We start from the raw sequence: 21,114 nt of genomic DNA, 5'->3' as shown, positions 1-21,114 counted from the left end.
CAAGTTAATAGAAATCAATATATAAATTCTGTATAAATAACCCCAATTACACATCCAGAAGACCTAGACAGAAGTACAGTCAGCCCGAGAAGAGGACCTGGAAATGTCTCCAATGGTAGACCTAGCGGTGATTTATTAATTTTTAAAATGTTCTATAGTGGGTATTATAGCACTCTCCATCTTTAGCCTTTATTGAAAACATACATGACTAAACACATGTTGGGCATTTTCTGAGTTGGTGGAGGAAGGACAACCATAACCTTCAGGGCAGAAAGAGGCAAGTGGAGCCCAGCTGAGACGGTGGAGACAAGTGGCTCGTTTTCCAGGGGCGGGAGGTGCAGCAGGGACCCCAGGAGTCCGGAGGGGCTTCCTGAAGGCCACGTGCTGGTCCAAAGTATGGATGCTCCTGCCAACTTGTACCAGGACCTCCCTCTCATCCCTCAGACCCAGTTCCCCTGCCTGGTTCCCAGCTGCCTTGGCAGCAGGGGTCCTGTCGTGACAGCCCACAACATTGATAGAGGTCAGGGGTAAGGAGGAGAGCTTTGAGTGGCAGGACCTCGTGACATACGTCCTTCCCTTTCTCATAAGGATTGTGGCTTCGTGTGCACAAGTAGAGGAGGCTGAGGCTACCCAGCTGTACGCGGGTGAGTAAAATGCAGGAGGATTCTGGTTTAGGTTGCGGACAGTAAATTAATTAGTAATTTAGAGTAGCATATATTTGGTTGAAAGAACACTCCTTTTAAATGATTTTTTTCACATTTCATACACACTGGATTCCAAACTATATGTGGTTACAAAATAAAAATTAAAAAGGAAAAGATGGGAAGAAAGGAAAAACCATTGTCAGGAAAAAATTTAATGCAGGTTTAATGCATTTTAACGATTATTTTTGCAACTACTGACAGACATAAGGTGTTCATTTTTTTCAAAAATCTATTTCATCTTTTATGATTGAGTGAAATATTTGACTGTTATTGCAATAGCAGCCTTGGCAGGAGGGTTCTAAGAACCTGTAGCCAGCAAAATGCCCATTCTGTCATTTCTCTTATTGATATCTTGACTCATATTACACAGGCATTTAACTCAACATCCAATTTCTAGCACGGAGGAGCAGACAGAGGTCATCAGACGAACCGGGATTCAATCCATTAGGCAAAATTAACATATTAATAAGATGATCTGTTTTAGTTCAAATTCTGCCCTAGAATTCTCCTGAGGGCTTTCCTGATGGTTAACAAAACTCTAACCCACATTAACTCATTAGTAAAATACACCACCTTCTATATCAGATAAAATGTTAAATGCCAAGGCATCTGTCTCATTTTGATTTGCCTTCCAGGTTTGTGGGTATGAGAAAGGGGAAAGTCTGAATTAAAGAGACTGTCCACTTTGGAACATGGATGAACTAATTTTATTTGGGCAGAGAGGCCCGGGGATTTGTACACATCAGGTTTTGTCCTCGATCATCCCCAGGCAAGGAGATGAACTAAGTAACTAAAAGTCAGTTTACGGAAGAGCTAGCTGAATCCTGTTTGGCACAAAACCCTCAGATGGAGCCAGAGCTGAATCAGCCTCTTTGGCTGATCATTGACGGGTCAGACTCCAGATGGGGTAAGAGCGAAATATAAAAGCATTCCAGACTTGAGCAAGCTGGCTGTCCAGACACACTGCCCTGGGGACCAGATGGCCTTGCACAGAGGTCAGTGGCGCAACGTCCCTGGAGAAGTTGGGTTATGCTGTGGCGTTTGCAAGCTCTACTACCAATACGCTGAAGAATCTGGTTAAAATAAGCTTTGTTTGTAATCGGCAAAGCGCTCTCATCGTGGTGGCTACTTCTGCCCAATCCATAGCTTATCTGACTCCGGAAGGGTCTTCTCTAGTCTCAGAGGAACCTGGGATGGAGACGTGGCTCCAGGATTGCGTATTTTCAGAAGTTCCTGCCTTTTATTCTTTGACGGAAGAAAGTACCTGAGACTTACCATTTTCTGAAAACACCTCAGGAATTAGGGAAGAAATCTGCAGTTGCTGGCAAGTTTCATTAGAAGCTGGGTGGCAGGTGGGGCTAGTGGTTACCATAGCAGCCCTCTGCGTCCATCTATCCTATGGCACCATGCACACCAACGTTGTTCTTAAACCCGTCCTTCTTTGTATTCCCCGCCCCCACCACTGGAAATACAAGTTAGCAAGTTAAAAACTGGAGACCCCTTGAAGTAAAAACTGTAGCTAATCAGCCTGGATGTGCACAGAAATCCTGGCATGAGGGTGAAAACCAGAACTAATGTTTTATTGATGCCGTATCATATAAAGCCACTTCCAATTGCTGGCCTTATAAACAAAGCTAGTTCTGACCTACAGAGAAACCAGGAAGGGAGCCCTTTCGAGGGGTAGTAAGAGCACAAATAATTAAAAAATCACTTAAACCCTTCCTATCAGTGAAAGCTACAACTCACAGCTGAAAAGCACCAGTACTTAGTACTTTTAATAAACGTATGTCCTTATTCACTACCAGCTGCTTTTAAAACAGTGATATATATATATATATACACACATATATGTATTGTTAACAAAAGCATCTTTAGAAACAAGAATAACCTACCACATACTTTACTTCTTTCAAACCACAAATGATATTTAGTTTATATGAACTCTTACCTTCCTAGTCTGAAATCACCCTCATTTGAGAACAATGCAGACCATTTAACTAATTTATGACTTCATTGCTCCTCCTAAGTATTCTACGGTTTTTAAAAGTAATAGTCATGAAGATTAGATAGAAATATGGATAAATAGTTACCACAGTGAAAAAATCCAGATGCAAAACTGTATGTATGGGATGTGGAACAACTGAAACCCTCACATGTCGCTGGTCGCAGCTTAAATCTGAAATTTGGAACACGGTTTGACCTCGTCTACTAAAGCTTAATGCACATCTACTGAACGACCTAGAAATCCCACTCCGGGCGGGTATCCAGGGCAATGAGTGCCTGTCCCCTAGAAGTCATGCATGGGAACATACATGGCTTCTTATCTACAGAGCCCAAAACTGGAGACAACCAAAGTGCCCATCAGTAGTTGAATACGGAACTAACTAGTGGTATGTCCATGCACGTTTTTACAAAGGAACACTACTTGGAAGTAGAATAAGGATGGGTTACTGCTGCACTCAACGTTGTAGACGCATCTCACATAAGTAACATTCAGCAAAGGAAGCCAGATGTAAACCAGTGGGCGGAGGAACAGTCCACTTCTCGCTCTGTCAGGGGGTGACGTGCCAGGTTGCGTATGTAAAATGCACTGAACTCCACAGAATATGTGCACTTCAGCCTTGTTAGCCCTCAATGAAACAGTAAGAAGATGGTACGCTCACTAGGATCCCAACTATGCACAGGGACAGAGAGATCTGGGGTTGAATATTTGTTAAATGAGAAGCACTCAAATGCATGCTTACTTTGGTACTGCCCCGTCCGCCATGATGTTAGAACAGTGACCCTTCCTATGGTTGGCCTTGGCTCCTACCAGAGGCTCAAGCTTCATTTATTAATATAAAGACATGAGTAGGAAAGAAAATTACAAGCAAGATGTTTGAGGGACCCTGAGGTTGAGATGGAAATACATTCTTCTAGCAGGTGAATATGATCACAGCAGTGTTTATGCCGCTATTGTTTGCATTTGTGTCTGAGATTTGTATCTAACCTCCTCCCATGTCTGCTGACTCTTTGAAAGCAGAGTTGTATTTCTTGGGGATGCCTTCAGACTAGTGCCCTTAGTCCCTCCAACAAAAATAAAGAAAAGTAAGTTCTTGTGTTCAACCAATTCTCTGGATAAGTGAGTCAGAGAGAAGCTAGAGGGAGGTTCCGTGTTACTGATGTATGTAGGTGTAAGGAGGGGTGATGGATTTCCTTCGGGGACACATCAACCAAAGAAGCACACCATGCCTGAAAGGTTTTCAAAGAAGAAAAACAAAGCAACCCCGTGAAATCAACTCAGCTGTAGGTTACTTGTGCATTATCCTTGCTGTTTCAAGGTCAGGGACCAACCATATTCTACATGCCAAACAATAACAAGCAGTGTTACATCCATGTGCCTCTAATCTAGGATCCTGTATCATTGCTTTTGAATGACCTTTTGTAAATTGTCAACTGTCAAAAGAAAAACCTATACGAAGATGTGGGAATTCTGTAGCTTATTTGTCTTTTCCAGGAAATGTATATTTCAGTCTCATATCAAGCAGATATGTCTCCTTTCCTTTTGGTCTGTGTCAGTTGGTAGATGATGGCAAGATGAAATACAACAGCAGGGTTCAGAACTCAGATCAGGTTGACCCCGAGTGTTTGGGAGATCCATGCCATCTGATCCAAAGGACCCACGTGCATCAAATAGAGGACACGCTTGAAAGAAGAGTGAACTCTGAAGGTGTATTTGAAGGTCATGTTTTGGCTTTAGACAAGCCCGAGGTTCACAGGGGAGATTGTGAGTCAAGGTATATGGCCAACGTCAGGCAGGGAATGCTCTGGATAGACGCAGGGAAACTCAAAAGGTATAAAACCCAATTGGGTGGGTCTGGTTTGGCAGGCAGAGTAAAGGCAGGATCCCATAGGGGTGGGTAATCCAGGTAGGTTGGGTGGGAGTAGTTTGCAGAATGCCATCAGAGCACTTCATCTGCAGTTTCTGTGATCTTTGCAGAAAAGGGATGAGTACTAATTATGGGGAGGGGAGTGCCCCCTACGTGTGAATGCCCTATGTGAACGGGTGGGCAAGTGCTAGCAGGCACATGCTATTCTGCAGAGAAAGCCAGCCATGCATTGCCACAAATACTTGTGGATGAGGCCTGCAACACAGGCAGAAGTCTTGACCCTCCCTGGAGTTCTTGACCTTCTCTGGAGCTTGGTCTTGTTAGGCTAGAGCCACTGGAAGAGGTGAACTAATCCAGGCATGGTTGTGAGAATTTGCAGGTGTGATCTGATCTGCAGCCTTTAAATTTCACCTATTAATAGTGGTACTATCAGTTCTACTAAGACGCAAGGATCCATTGACTCTGATGCATTTTAGCATAACTTGTGTTGGAGGGGGCTGACTTAGAGTTCACCCCCTGGCATGAAGCAGTGAGCCACCAGGTATTTGGATGGGACTGACATCTTCCAAAATACCCTGACCAGGAATCACAGACTCACAGGTCCTGAAAGCAAAACCAAGCCAGAGGGATAAGCCAAGGCTCCATTTGTAGGTAAATGAAATGTGATTATCACAGTTTCAGAGACTGAGAAAATTAATATTCACAAGACATAAACGTCTTACTAACAATTTCATTAATGTTGTGTCAGGCTCAGAATAGAAATCCAGATCTCTTGATTTCTAGCACTCTTTTAAAAAATTAAAACCCAGCTAAAAGATAAAGTTGCTGTATTCATAAATTAACTACCGTGTACTTGAACATACATACACATACACAAAACATGAGATCTACATAACATTTCAACCCACTAGTTGTAAACTACAACTAAGTGCTGTTTCATTTTTCACTTATCATGCTTTTCTTTTTTTTCGCCAGCTTCACTAAGATTTAATTACATACAATATTCTGTAAGTTTAAGGTATACACCCTGCTGATTTGCTACACAACTGCAAAATTATCATGCTTTTCTTAATAGGGTTCCTTTTCTCCTTTCATAATAATTCTCTTTGAATACACTGCCCTCCTCCCCTTTTTATGGGGTTTCTGCTATTTAAGATTTTAAAGAGCACTTCAGGATACCTTTGCAATTTAATAGTAAGGTTTGAAAATCATAAATTCTTATTACCCAAAGGTTTGTGACTTTACTGCCCCCCAGAAGATGATGGAGAGAGAGTGTGAAAGTACTGGGATGGGAGATCATCTCAGAATCCCTCAAACCACCTATGAAATGGACACCTGTCTTTCCAGCAATCACCTTCAAGTATACGTGCTCACAACTTGTGGCTCAAAGTTAAATGAATTAGACAGTGACTTGTAGCAAGTGGATATTGCTGGGTAAGCAGCCACCCCAAAACTCAGTGCCCAAAAACATGAAGTACTTATTATGGTTCTAAGCCCTTTTGTCAGCGTGGGTGGCCTGGCGGGGGGTTGGCAGGTCCAGGATAACCTCCTCTGCTAAATGCCTTGGGGTTGGCCGGCTCCTGGCTGGCTAACAGTGGCTCTCGCTATCCGCAGGAGAGCCCGGGCTTACGCGCAAGTGGCAAGGACCGGGATCTTAGACTAGTGCAAGGCCTTAGAGCTGGCACGTCATCATTTTTGCTGTATTCTCTTGGCTACAGCAAGTCACAAGGGCAGCTCAAATTCGAAGGAAGTGAAAACAGACCTAAACTCTTGATAAGAGAAGCGTCAAAGCTGTATTGGACAGGGCATTGATGCAGAGAATAAGCAGTTGGGGCCATTTTTGCAATCTACCAACACTTCTTCACTTGAGAGTGGCTTTTAGCTACTTTATTTATTAGCTCACTCACCTTTTGAAGGGATATGTACTGAGCACCTACTTGTGCAAAGCACTCTGCCGGGTGCTAGAGACCCAGATACAAAGAACAGAGGACAGTCTTACCCTCAGGGACACGTCGATATATAGATATGTTAAACTTTAAATAATAATTTTTGGGGGAAATAAAGAAACCATTTACATTTTTTAAAGGTAGCTTTAAAACTATGCTTTTTAAAATCATTTTCTGACCGTTTCAATGTGGGAGACATTTTTGGAAAAACTCAGGTTTCAAGTCTGACATAGTGGGGTTCATACTCCAAATCTACCACTTCTTCCTGGCTGTGTGACTTGGGCCACTTACTCAACCTCTCTGAACTCTGGTCTCCTTATCTGAAGAGGGGAGACAATAATTCCTGCCTCATGCTAATGTCAATATTAAATGTAATAATCTCCAGCTCAAAGCCCGGCTCACTTACAGGTAACATCCAGTAAACCATAACCACAATAAATGCACCTTCCCCACTTCTCCCATCTGCTTGGAAAATGTATTTTTAATAAGACTGTACGTGAAGAGAGAAAAGTTAAAAGCGTGCAGCTGACAAAAACTAAAAATGTCCTTTCGTTGAAAAGCCCATCCTTCTCAATGAGAAAATTATATTAGGAAAAGGCAAACAATATTTAAATTGTGGGACTGACATTTGCTTCCTGGTGTTTTCTTCAGGGAGCGGCAGGGTCACCAAGACCCAGAATGGGACACCCTGCTCTCATCTCTGAGCTGCATGGCGGCGTTATTTATTTTGGCAGAACTGCCACGACGCTCAAATGACAGGCACAGAGGAGCATAATAAATACAGATTTGGTTAACTCTATCCAGCAGGGCAGGGTATCAGGGGGTTGAAAAGAGGCCAAATGCATTTCCCCAGTGAGAAATGAAACAAGAGCGTGGGCACGGCCAGCAATGCGATGAATTTTATCCTTTGTATAAAATATACAAGCTTTAGCCTCTGCACTCTTGGCTCAAGAAAGAGCTAGAGAAGAATGCTCGCGGGTTTGTATTAGCCTTATAAATCACTGAATTTCTTACACAGTACACTGAATCTATTTGACTCTCAAATAATATTTGCAAATAGCATAAGAGCCATTATCAAAAAGGAAAAACACTACTGTTCGATACTAAAAATGCCATATTCTCATAGATCTGAAAGAAATCTCTTTTTTTCCTCCCATCGCCTAAAAACATGCACTGAAGGGAAAAATACGTAGCTCTTATTGGTTCAATAAGCTGCACTAAAAAAAAAAAAAAAAAAAAAAAAAAATAAGCTGCACTACTCTTGAAACAATTTATCACATTATCATGATTAATATTTATACTTAACCATTATTGTGTCCATAGTACGTGGTAATTTTTATAATAAGGGTGGTAAATTTTTAACCATCATTTTGTATTTATTATGTAATATTTAATTTTTGAGTAATATAATATACATGCTACTTTGGTAAACCTCTCATATTTTTTATTTCTCTGGATCCTTCTATTTGAAAAAAAAGTATCTCACAAAAAAATGAAAAGCAAATGTGCAATTACAGAGAAAAGGTTCTTAGCTCTTTAGGAAATCATTACACATATGGGTGTTTTGGTAACGAAATGAAGCAGAAGGAGAATTATTTAGAAAGCAGGTTTTGTCTTAGATATTTTGCTAAATTGTGTAGTTTTGGTTGTCATGACAATAAGCACCATGGTTTAAATGTCTATGCAGAAATAGAAGTCACTCGTATCATATTCATAAGAATCAAAGAAATATCATTTTTTTTGATATTTTTGGCATTTTATTAAAAATGGAAAAAGTTATTTTAGTTATAAGCACTCTGGTGCTTCCTCCCCTCCCCCCCCCCCCGAGGCAGACCCCATAGGTGTCAGGGAAAGGCAAGCCCCCTGGGAAATATCATTATTTAATGCGAAAAAGTTCCCCAATTTGGATGAAGGAGGGAAAAACATGGTGTGCAAAATTTATTTTTCTGACAAACTGCTTGTTATTTCATCTCTGAAACAAAAATAAAGACAAAATATTTAGAACTAAACAAACGAAGGAAGTGCTACATATAAATCACCTGGAATGTACTAAGAGGTACTCAGGAGATATTTTATAGGCTCCGGGTCAACATAATCAACAGAAAGTATGAAACAAACATTCAGTCAGGAAGTCAGAAAAAAAAAAGGAGAAAATTTCAAAGAAAGTCAAAATAGGGTATCCTAAAACTGCAGAGCTTAGTAAAAATAAATAACATAAACATGAGAAATGACAACAAGAAAAATAAATTGATTTTTGAAAATAAATAATTCTTACAGGCAAATTTCAGGCAAGACTTACCAATGATACTGCAGCAAAGGCATAAATAAAGAATGTCAGGAATGTAAAGTTGTCAAACTAAAATTATAAGAGATATTGATTGGAGGATTATAAATAAAACAAAACTGTGATTTAGTTGGTGAATACATTTAAAATCTTAAAGTGGACAACTGTCTAGAATATATATGACTTTAAAAAGAAAGAAAATAATCTGATTAGACCTATAAATTTTAGAATAGTATTCATAGGTGAATTCTCCTTTCACCTCCCCAAAAATTTTTAGGGAGAATTCCACCAGATATTCAAGGCATATATCATCTTCATTTAACACAAACCATTTTAGAAGAGAAGAAGAACAGAATTGCTCTCAGCTTACTCTTTAACATAGATGTAATAGCAAAAGATTATATAACAAATAAATAAAATCTTATCTCACTAATGAAAATAAATGCAAACATCCATAATAATGACTAGAAAATTGAATTTAGTTCATCATGACCAAATAGGGTTTACACCAAAAATGAAGAATTATTCGACATCAAAAAACATACATCAATAAAATTTGTCACATAAGCTAAAAAAAAGGAGAAATAATCTTAATAGATAAAAGAAAAACATTCAATGAAACAGCATCCATCTATGGTTGAAAACATTTAGCAAAGATTATCTACTGGAACTCTACATAAACAGATTACTTACTGACAAATACTTAGAGGTATTACATTAATTGGGAAGCAAGACAAGAATATCTACTATCACCACAAATTTTCAACATTGTATTGGCAGTGCTAGCCAATGCAATAAAATAAGAAGAAATAGACATAAATGACAAGGAAGACAAAAAAGATAATTATGATCACTTACATTATGATATTCCACAGGAAAATTATTAGAACTAATAAGAAAAGTCAGCAGGGTTTCCTGATATAAGATCAACATATGAAACTCAAGATTAAGTATCCCAATAAACAAATTAAAATATAATAGAAAAATAGCACTCAACATAGCAAGAGAAAGTACAAAGTACTTAGAAAATAATCAAATAGAAGTGTGCAAGAAATTGATAGAAAAAACACAAACATATTTAAGAAATAAAAGAATGTATGCAGAAAGAAATATAGATCATATTTATGGAAGCAAAGAATCAACAGTCTAAAAAGGCCAATTCTCCCCAAATTAATCTATAAATGTAGTTCTCATCAAAATCCCAAATGAATTTCTTTTATGGACTAAGTCAAAATGACTATAAAATTCATATGCAAAAATAAAGATCCAGAGATAACCAAAACAAATAAGAAAAGTAAGAACTTATTATGAGAACTTATTAAAACAATACATTATTGGTACAGTTTTAGTCAAATAGATTAAACATCAGGAGGAGATGAAAAAGCATTTCTAATAAATGGGATAGGGATAGTTGAATATCCATCTAAAATATAACATTATATCAATTTCTCATATAAACAAAAATAAATTCCCGATGTATTGAAAATCTAAAGGTTTAGGAAAAAATGTAAGATGACCTTGGAATAGGAAAAGAATGTCTATGGTAAGTCTCTAAAGTCAGGTCATTGTATATAACTGAACAAATATCACCATACACATATGAGCACGTCACCACCGGGCAGTGTAGACTCTACATTGCCATGCACAACCTCACTTGTAATCAGGGAAATGTAAATTAATATTCTCTCCACAATTCTGCTACTAAATATATACCCCAGGGAAAATTCTAAACATATATCGCAGGATGTGACACTGTAATTGAAATGAAAACAGACATAAGTGTCCATCTAAAAGGAAATAGATGAGGATATTGTGGTTTCTCTTCAGGGGAATTAGTGCAGCAGTTACAAAGAATTAATTAGCTCATTACCTATCAATATAGTTAAATCTCAAAAACTATGTGGAGTTAAAAAGGGAAGTACAGCGTAAAATGTACTCTATGATAGCATTTCTTTAATTCTTTAATGACTCACAGTGTCATATACTTGTTATGAAACACCAATATCTAGATTAATTTTTAAAACTGTGGAAAATTTACACAGAATTGATGATATTGTTGTCTCTGGGCAGGAAGGAGAGGAATTGACTTACGTAGATAAACAAAAGTAACTTCAGCTTTTAGCTGCAATTTTCTATTTCTTTTCCGTTAAAAAACATCGGAAGCAAAAGTGACAAACATTAAATGTGTTAGATAATAGGTAAGACTTGCCTATAACCCTTTGTACTCTTCTTGATTATTAAATCTTTCACTCCCCCAAATACAGTTAATGAAGAAAGATATCACACAATAAATGGAAAAAAATTGAATGTCTATTTTCATTTTCTCACAAATGCACAGCAGTTGTTTTAGTATTTCTATAAGGCATTTGGGAATTAATGATATAAATTCATTTATTAAGAATTAAGTACTTTACATTATAATTAATAAGGCAATGTAGAAAATATTTTACCAACTCTTAATTACGTATGGACTGTTGGTATAAATTTTTAGATTATCTTTCTTTTCAACTTGTAATATCCATCAAAGAACTTAAATCTTTATAATCATTTTAGTAAAGTGCTAAGGGGGAAAGTTGAAACTAATAAGTAAATATTTGGGTTTTAATCAGATTTATTTACACATTCAGTCCCTCCTTCAGGTTTCACTTTGTACTTTTGTGTCTGAAATGAGGACAGATAATCTCCATGACCTTTTTCAAACTTTTACTAACAGTTTATAAAATATATATCGAATGAGAGACAGAGAATGAGATTTTACTTAGGATTCTCAAGTGATGTTAAATATATCGTATGCTCAGATGTTTTCTTTGGGAAATTAATTTCCTATTTTCTTATCAAAATAACAGTGAAAAAAACATTTAATTTCTAGACATTTTCTCCACACTTCACTTTCTTATCACCCGGTTTAGCATTTAGATAGTTTCTTAACCTATTGCAGCCCCTAAAATCCTGGGGAGCATTACAAACTCTCCCTCACAGAGACTCCTTGAGCGGACTGGGGGAGCGGTGTGTGGGTTGGCAAAAGTATTTAATTTTGACATCCCTCTGCTTTGCAGCGGTCACAGAACCCCACTGAGCCCCGCCCTGAACTAACGAGAATTCATACAGACCAGCCGGTCAATGATGCGGACAGTCGCAGGGAGTAAAAAATACCTAAATCTGGAGTTAGGTGACAACTACACAAGTTCCATTACAGATCTGGCAGGGCGGGGTTGGGGGTACGGCCATGCAGACATCTGACAAATCGCGTGGCTTCTTTTCAATAAAATCTTTCCTCACCGTCTGACTCAGGAAGGAGGGAAACACTGCTCACCTTAACCCTTCCTGTTGGAGAGAATGACGGTGAGCCCTCAGCTAAGGCGAAGGTGACCATCTATGAGGAAGCAGGGCGGGATTCCGGTTGGGGGGGCTTAAGCGCTTAGGTCGTTTTGAGAATTTCAAGTCCCAATAATGGGCGATTTTCATCACCTGGGATGCGCCCAATGACTGCCACCATTGGAGGAGATTAATCCTCAAATTTTCAACTCAAAGAGTTAACCTGACGGACCTCATTTCCTTGCAAAAGATAAAACAAATTATACTTTTGTAAGAACCATTTATAACTATTTATGGCTACAATCTAGTCCTTTTAAAAAGTCATAGATGGCATGTGACTTTTTTTAAAAAGCCTTTTGGTTAAATAATTTAAGAAGAAAATAATCACACACACACACACACACACACACACACACACATCCTTGATTTGAATTTCAGGCTTTTTCATCCTGGGAAATACGAGATGGTACAGAAATCATGACAAATCCCCTGGCACAAAAAGCAAAAACAACCTATAGATGGAATTCGAAAACTGTCCTAAGATGCTAGGTAAAGTATTTACAGGCGATCTATGCAAACAGTGTAGGTATAAACCATAATCCAGGAGATATTGTTGATGGTTTGCCTGCAGTGCAGAGGACGATGTTCCATCTTCAGGCCCCTAGAGCTCCATAAACTAAGGTACTGACTCCCTGTCTCTGATGGATGAGATCCTTGACACATGCTCGCTTAGAGCTGCAAATCTAATCCGCTGAAAATAATCTTAAAAAGATTAACATTCTTACTGTCATATTAGTGTAGTAAAAATTACGTTACTCGTCTATCAGGTTACGTATCTCAGTGTAGGTTTTTAAAAATCACAGATTTCATCTAAAATTAAAAAGATAATTTTCTATTTAAGAAAAGGTCAACAACAAAATCATTACAAAAAAAAATAATTTGACTTAAAAATCCTCAAGAACTACCAGGGGACTATGAACCACATTGGCGGTATTATTTCAGAATTTATGAACTTGTTTAATCAACAAATTGAGAAGTTAATACAGTCCAGGAACATTTATTTCTTTGAGGGGAGAGCCTATAAGTCCCCCAAATTATATGGAAAACTGTGTGTGAGTTTATGCCATTCATCAGATTCTCAAATTGGACTTCGACCTAAAAAAAGGTCCAAATACATTTTAACATTCCGTAAGTACATTAAGTGCTACCTGACTGCATCAATGAGAAACAAATGGAAATCATAAGAAACTTGGATATCATTTCAATATAATATACAGCAAAACACTCTCTGTTTAAAATCCTTGGAAATTCAACAAACGTGCATACACACCGCTAACTATTCATAACTAATAGTATACAAACTGAATTCTCAGTAGAACAAAACTAAGGAGAATTCCCAAATGAAAACTTAAGCCGTAAATCCCCTTAACCCGGCTAATTCACCTTACATTCATTTCAGAGCATCAAGGTAGAGATCAGCCTTCTCTGCCATTCAGGAAGGCAGTATTTAGACCAGATACAGACTACCCAACAGATTAAACAAGCCTTCAGATTCTTCAAGGCTATCTTACTTTTTCCCTATATGAAACATTTGTTGCCTCTAATTAAGAGCGAATAGCAAGTCTCACCTAAGAAGAAGTGTCATTTTTCTGAATATGAATATGAAATTGATTGTTCCGATCTTATTAGTGCAGATTCGCTCATGCATTTAGATGCACCTGATGCTGTCAGATGCTGGAGAGGACCGTGCTCGCCTGACACCCCGACAGGACCTTAAATTCACATCCTACTGCACATGCACTTTTGTCTCATTTCAGAGAGTGAGTTGTCAGTTGTGAGACATCAGGCCCTACTATTAAGATCTCCATCCTTTACGATGACTCAGCCAGACTGCTGTGGAACACCCGCGCCACGTGGCAATAAGCTGATGGAAATCTTTCTGGACTCCTAGGACATTCCATACTGACTTACAAAATCATTTTCTTATAATTAAACCATGTGAATTTAGAAACAGGATAAGATGCCAAAAATATCCGATTTCAGGAATTAAATCACTGCATTGATATGTGAATTTTAAAACAAAACTACCCAGCAGTGTACATGAGTAGCGGCATTCGTATTCTTAAAGAACAAATTATTTCCTTTATCTGCTACTCTCCAAACAACCGAGATTACCGAAGCAACAGAAAACGAAGAGACTGGACTGTATCTAGGGTTTCTACCATGGCCTCCTTCTGCCTTTTTTCTCAGTCCTCATTTCTCCACAATAAACAGCCATAAACTGGGAAGCCTTCTTTCCAGACACGACCACGAAGATTTTACTGTAGCAAAACCACTCTGGTTGTGTCAGGCACTGTGCAGACAGCCTTGTGTGACCTCTTTTATCCTCAGATAGTCCTGGAAACCAACCAAAGTTCTTGCAATCAGGTGCCGTCCAAAGGAACAGGCTTGGACACAGGAGAACTCAGGATAAAAATGAGTTGAAATTAATCGTAGGGTTTGGTATCTGAAGACAGTTGGAGAACTCTCCCAAAGTTTCTATAATTCATTGAAGCAGAATGTAATTAATCATAAATTACTAACATGTTTATGTTTAGCTCAACTAAAATATCAAAAGAATGTAATATAGTATAAGCATATGTAAGACCCCAAAGGCTCAGTGACAAACAAAAAAAATCTCCATATGTATGCTTGAAACTCAGTTTATTTACTGTATTATATTTGCATGCCAAATTGTGCTCTCCAAAAATGTGGATTTCAGATCATGCAGCCATCAATGAATAAATGAATGAATGAATAAATAAAGTATAAAGTATATCTCCAATACCCCTCTAGTGAGTTACCTCCTATCTATTTATAACCTTCAGTCTACTTATTGTTAGGGTGCTTCTATGATAAAAAGGGGATTGTTCCATAGGTTATATTTCTCAGGTGTCCCCGTATATATAAACCACTGCAGTCAGAACTCATGATGAAAATGAGTTAAAATAAACTGTAGGTTTCCGTGCCTGAAGACATTTGGAGACGTCTCCCGAAGTTTCCACAACCCCTCTGCCTGTCCAAGACTCTCTTAACTTACAGGTGCCTCTGCAATAGGCAAGTTTACACCAAAAATTTACTGAAGATCTCAATTCAGGAAAAATAATAATTTCAAATTTAACACTGATAATTCAATCCTGGGAATGTAAGTGCAGCAATTGTGAAACAGGTCCAATTTTAGGAGATGCAAAAATTATTTATCATTTGAACATTTTTAAGTTATTATTATTCGCTACACCTTAGCAAGAATCTCTATCTCATTTCACAATCACAAGGATGATAAACCTATTTGGAATCTAGGTAGAAGAAGTAGAATTTTTTAAAATGTGTAACATTATTTATATTGTACCTATTTTGCTATAATCCAGAAAATGAACCCAGCATTCTAAGAACAAACATGTCATCTGCTTAAATTTCACTTGTCTTCCCTTTATAACTTGTGAGAGTATATCTTATTTATATTTATTCTCTCTTGCAAATTTTACAAAAATTACATAGTGTGAAAAATATTTCCCATCAACATCAAGGGTGCCTGCCCATGTTAACCACAGGAATATAAATATATTTTAATATAATCTTTTCTAACACAATTATAAAATTTCCAAAAGAAATTGGGGAATTCATAAACAATAAAAGCCTATTCTAAGTTTATACAAATTTTGAGACTTCTCTGTGACTTAGGAAATGGGTCTGTAAATCTGCAAATCTTTAAGCTTTCCGTGAATTTCCGTGAATTAGAAATACTGCAAACATAACCTTTCTTTGCATTATTTTTGGATTTAAATTCAGGTTTGGGTGACCCATGGGAGAAATAGAGAAGAAAACATGGGAGTTATGACTCAAATGAGAAAACTGTCTTTTAGAAGTTAAACTTATGATACATTAATTCATCTCTAATTTTCCAATAATCCTTGTCCTTATTCATTTGCTTAGTAAAGAATCATAAAGATAAGACTCATATCATAAATTTGCACGATGACACAATATTCCCACTGAAAGGGAAGTAATGTGTTTTCCAAGGTTTATGTTTTCATTTTCTCTGTGTGCAGTCAAAAATCTTGACTCTGTATAAGTTTTTTCATTCATATAATTTAAGGCTCTGTAAGATTTAAATGGCAAATGGAAATTTGCTATAAGTTTTTACGTGCAGCTGGATTTATTTGTTAATTTTTTCAATGTCAACTTCAGCAGAGCTGCCAATGATTTTATACAAGATTAATTTGTTAGTCTTAGCCTACTAGTACTGTCCTGTGAATAATCTTCATATTTAAAGGGAAATCACAAAATTGAGAGTAAGAAATAATAAAATCCAGAATCCTCACCACATCCAGTATCAATGTATATCTGCTAAAACATAGGTAACGCTATAGCGACCCTCAAGTCACAGACTATATGTTGAACATGCTGATGAATGTGCAGTGGATTTTTTATGTGCATATTTTCATGAGAATTTAGTACGCCTTTGTCCTTGAAATCTTCTGAGATATCTGGATTTATTTAAGAACTTTCTCATTAATACATATTAGTCCTAATGTTTTCCAAGTAACCTCTAAAAGGAGCCGTTTTCAGGAATTTGGTGAAGTCTGCATGGACAACAAAGAAATCCTCAAGAGGTTTCATTCAAAGACCAAGCATACGTGTAAAGACTTCTGGATGCAATTTTGCTCCCAATGGCCTGCCCTGCCCAAGGTCATTATTGGAGACAAGAATATTAACAAAGTTTTCCACCGACAAGATGCCAAGAAGATCTATCATTTTTAGATGATCAAACAGCCCTGAAACACTACTCCTTAAAGATGACTAAGGCCAGGAGTCAAAATGGTTACCATAGAGATGCTTCATCAAATAATCCACAAAACAAGTGAAGAAAACAGGAGGAATTACCGAGCTGAAACACATGATCAAATTGTTTCTAGAGAGACATGGGCTTCTCAACGGACTGAAGTGCTTCTTCCCAGATTTATACATTTTTTATGCTTCTTGGTGATTAAAAGGCCATAGATGCCTTCAGTCCAGAGAGAATGCATTTGCGTCTCTATGCACGAGAGATGATTTGATTAATTTATCCAGGGGTGTGCGTATGGGCAGAGGGGGCTTAAATCCCTTAAAATTAGTCAATCAAATCCTTGAAGTAAAATCATCGTGCTAAAATGAAATGTTTTAATGATAGTTTAACCTATGAGTGACACTGGATTATGAAGCATCTTTAAGAGCGAGCCTAGTTAAGTCGCTATTATGGGAATCACCGTAATCACCAGCGTCCATCACACCTACCTGCTGGGCTCCTCTTGACTGTGAAGGTAACAATTCACCGTATTCACCAAAAAGCTGAACAGACGACTGTACAGGGACTTGGCCAGGAGGTCCCGGTAAAATTCAGCCATCTCTATGGTGTGTCGCCGTGTGATCATCTCTCCTGGGAGAGCAGGAAGGGGAGGAGGCATAAGCACAAGACTTTCCCTTGTTCAGAAGCCACCAAGCTGTGTCCTCCTATTTATCCCTCCACATCCACGTATATCAGAAGATGTTAAAAAACATATTATGACTCTAATAAACAAAGTCTCTGCCGGTGATTACGAAAACACATTTCTCTAAAGTGAGTGCCATGCACACTTCAATCTTATTTGCTGCAAATGTTGACCACAGCTTTTGACCTCCAGGCAGGCTGCATCATCTCCTTTCAGTGAGGGAACCGACTCTTTGCAGGGCCCTCTTAACAAGCTTTCTGATAACGGCTCACTGCATTGGACACGGAGTCCTCCTCAAAGCATCTGGAAAATTAGTTATATTTTCAATATTTTCAAAGAAGTGATCCTGCTAAACAAAGTGGGGGTCAGGAGGTTGGGAGCAAGATTGGGCCTTAAGGTAGAAATTTCTATGTTATTCTCAAAGAGCTGGTGATTGAAATCTTGAGTGATAACCTTTCGAGTGGAGAATAGACCAGAGAAGATACCAAGAAAAAAATAAGTAAAGATGATTTGGGATTGAGGCTAGGCCAGCACTTATGCTGGAGAGTTGAGAGGGAATGAGAATCTAGTTCACATTCTATGGCTTCGGCCAACCTGCGTACCACTGCAACTCACCCAACCTGGGTACCACTGCAACTCAACCCACAGGGAGTCCGGTAATAGGATGCTGACCATGGGAAATGAGGGCTTAGTGAGCTGTCAATCAACAGAGGTACAGGTAAAGGAGAACCGCCTCTGAGGCAAGCTGAGCTCAAACAAACAAACAAAAAAGCACCAGCAGGTCATAAAGAGTCAAGCGGCCATGAGTTCAATGCCGCTGAGACGGAACCACACGAAGTGGCGGTGAAAGCAGGTGTCACTTGTGATGTTATAGGATGGAGGTCTCTAGAGCCAACATGATGGTGGGGTTCTCACCCACATGGCTGGGGAGTAAGGAGGGAGGCCTGGATATATTAAATTACAGATATTAATGGGGAGTTCAGTGTTTCTTTAAAAAGTCATGAGGTGGGTGGGAGAGGGAGGGTTGGGAGTTTGGGGTTAGCAGATGCAAATTATTACATATAGGATGGATAAACAACAAGGTCCTACTGTAGCGCACAGGAAACTATATTCAATATCCTGGGATAAACCATAATGGAAAAGAATATGAAAAAGAGTATATATATATAGGTATAACTGAATCACTTTGCTGTACAGCAGAAATTAACACAACAGTGTAAACCAACTCTACTTCAATAAAAAAAAGCCGTGAGGAAGAATAATGCCTTTGGAGAACTTCAAGAAAGTGTATTTCTTGATGCAAGGTCACTGGTGGGAAAATGGCTGAGGATGTAGCATAAAAGTGAGGTATGGCCCCAATAACAAAGGGCCTCTCAGGACCTCCAAAAGGGATGACATTTACCCTAAAGGAGTTGGAGTATCCTTTAAAGGCTGTTATCCATGGATGAAAATCATATTTGCATTTCAGAAAGCTTACTCCTGAAGCAGTGCGGAAGGAAGGTAAAGTGAGATAAGGCCAGGTGAAAGACTAATCAGATTCTCTTGCCATCATCTAAGTAAAGAAAGATAGTTTAAGGGAGTGGTGATGAAAATGAAGGGACGAGAGTGAGAATGAGAAGTATTTATGGGGTAGAACTGGCTTGTGGCTGATCTACTCAGGGCAGAAGGAGGAGGGCGAAGTATCAGGAAGGACTTCTGGGCAACTCAGTGGATAATGGGGACATCCATAAAGTTTGGGAACATGGAAAGGGAACTCTAGGGATGAGGCAGAATTTACAAGCCACATACCAAAATATCTGCAAGTAGGGCCAATGGGAACAGAAGGTAAGAATAGCAGTGATTTTGAGAAAAAAAAATATCAGCTGGACGGTGGGTCCTCAAAATTACAGTAAAGAGGCAGCTTCGTAAGGCAATGATTTATAGTGGATTAAGTGAACAGCGTTTAGGAAAGGCACTCTCTTGCCACTGAGTGGAGATCTTACAGCACAGGATCATCTCGGGAGTCAGATGGCATTAGAGTCTAATTCCAAGCATGCCATTTACTGGCGATTTGATGTCCAAAGTTATCTAGCCTCTCTGAATCTTAGTTTTCTCATTCATTAAAATGGAAATAGTTAAGCCCACCCCTTAGCAACTTGTAAGAACTAAAAATTCCAACATTTATAGCACCTGCCACAATTCCCTTCAGTTCATAAGTGCCCAATAAATGGCAGCTCTTATCCTGACCGATGAGGAAGAGGGAAAAGGATGCTCTTCACAGAAGAGGGCAGCCTGGCACCACATACACAAACGCATCCAATGTTCTAATTGAATAAATCCTCTTGGACTGATGACTTTATTAGTCTCAAATGAGTCACTAGCTAAAAAAGGTGACCAGCGCATCAGAATGGCCTCTCAACACTGTAAAGACTTTCACAGAGGTGAAAGGCAAAGTACAGAAAAACTTACCCTTAAAGTATTGGATATCAGTTGTTAAAGCAGATGCCAATTCATCCGTTGATACTTGCAACATTCCAGCCACTAAACGAAAGCATAAAGTTAATACATATTTTTGACAGCGAGAACATGGTATTTTATAATTGAGGAGTTTGTGTAGACCCATTAGAAAATGTGTGTATTAAAGAAACGAAACTACCACTGCAATTGGCAAATTCAGCTAGAGAAACAGCTTAGAGGAATCGAAACGTTAATGAGTTCTCAGGGCTCCTGCATTAAATCACTGCAGAATTCTTTCCCTCCTGCCCTCACAAATGGCCCTGAATGCTTTTTCCCAATTCCTGGTTAAATTACTCTGATATGAGGCGAAGATAATGCTGGTCACGACCACCTGTGGTTTTAAGGCGTTTTGAAAAAATCTGGGAGTGACTGACAAGGCAATTTCAAGGGAGAGAGAGGCTTGTGACAAGGTCTTTAAAGGGAAGTAACTGTGTTCTGTTTAAATGTTCAGCTAATAACATGCCCCCCAAATATACGGGATGGCAGGGGGAGGGGCGGAGAATACTTAGAACGATATAAATAAACCCAATTATGTGCCGAAGCATCACCACTGTTACTGTGACATAAACGTACATCTTATTCATTCACATAACCAGGAAGAAGAAAGAGGATACAGTTCTTTTTTTCCCCTCCGCCACCCTCACTGAATCCCACTCCAGCAAAAAAGGGTTGATTCCACCTGACTTTTCTGTACTGTGTCGCCATCCACTGGCCGGTCTGCAAAGCTGCACATCAGTGAGGTTACTGTTAGGTCTGTCCCACTGACCTTGTTCCAGAAGCTGGAGGTCAGACACAAAGGCGGAGTCGGCCTCGGTCAGAGCAGTGAACCGAATGTCTCCAAGGTGTAACGTGGCCGCTAGAATCACGCACACGTTCTCCACCTCCTACGCGGTTGAGAAATAGAGGAGATGAGCGGTGCTGCCCAGAAGAAAGATTCAGAGACCCATCCTCTGAAAACCCTCCAAGTGGTGTAAAAAATGACGTGCATGCTAT

General features: G+C 38.8%; 1 protein-coding gene across 1 annotated transcript in view; it reads right to left on the bottom strand.

The window, feature by feature from the left end:
• The window catches only part of MYO16 (myosin XVI), a 505,456-nt gene that overhangs the window by 178,697 nt on the left and 305,645 nt on the right, over window positions 1-21,114 (bottom strand). Inside the window, exons 18-20 of the mRNA XM_082366214.1 lie at window positions 20,888-21,005; window positions 20,074-20,145; window positions 17,432-17,573 (exon numbers count right to left, since the gene is read on the bottom strand). Of these exons, the coding sequence (XP_082222340.1) occupies window positions 17,432-17,573; window positions 20,074-20,145; window positions 20,888-21,005 (332 nt within the window). The remainder of the gene's footprint in view (window positions 1-17,431; window positions 17,574-20,073; window positions 20,146-20,887; window positions 21,006-21,114) is intronic.

This window comes from Balaenoptera borealis (assembly GCF_965194805.1).
Source record: "Balaenoptera borealis genome assembly, chromosome: 18".
NCBI lineage: Eukaryota > Metazoa > Chordata > Mammalia > Artiodactyla > Balaenopteridae > Balaenoptera > Balaenoptera borealis.
This window is presented reverse-complemented; position numbering and strand designations above follow the sequence as displayed.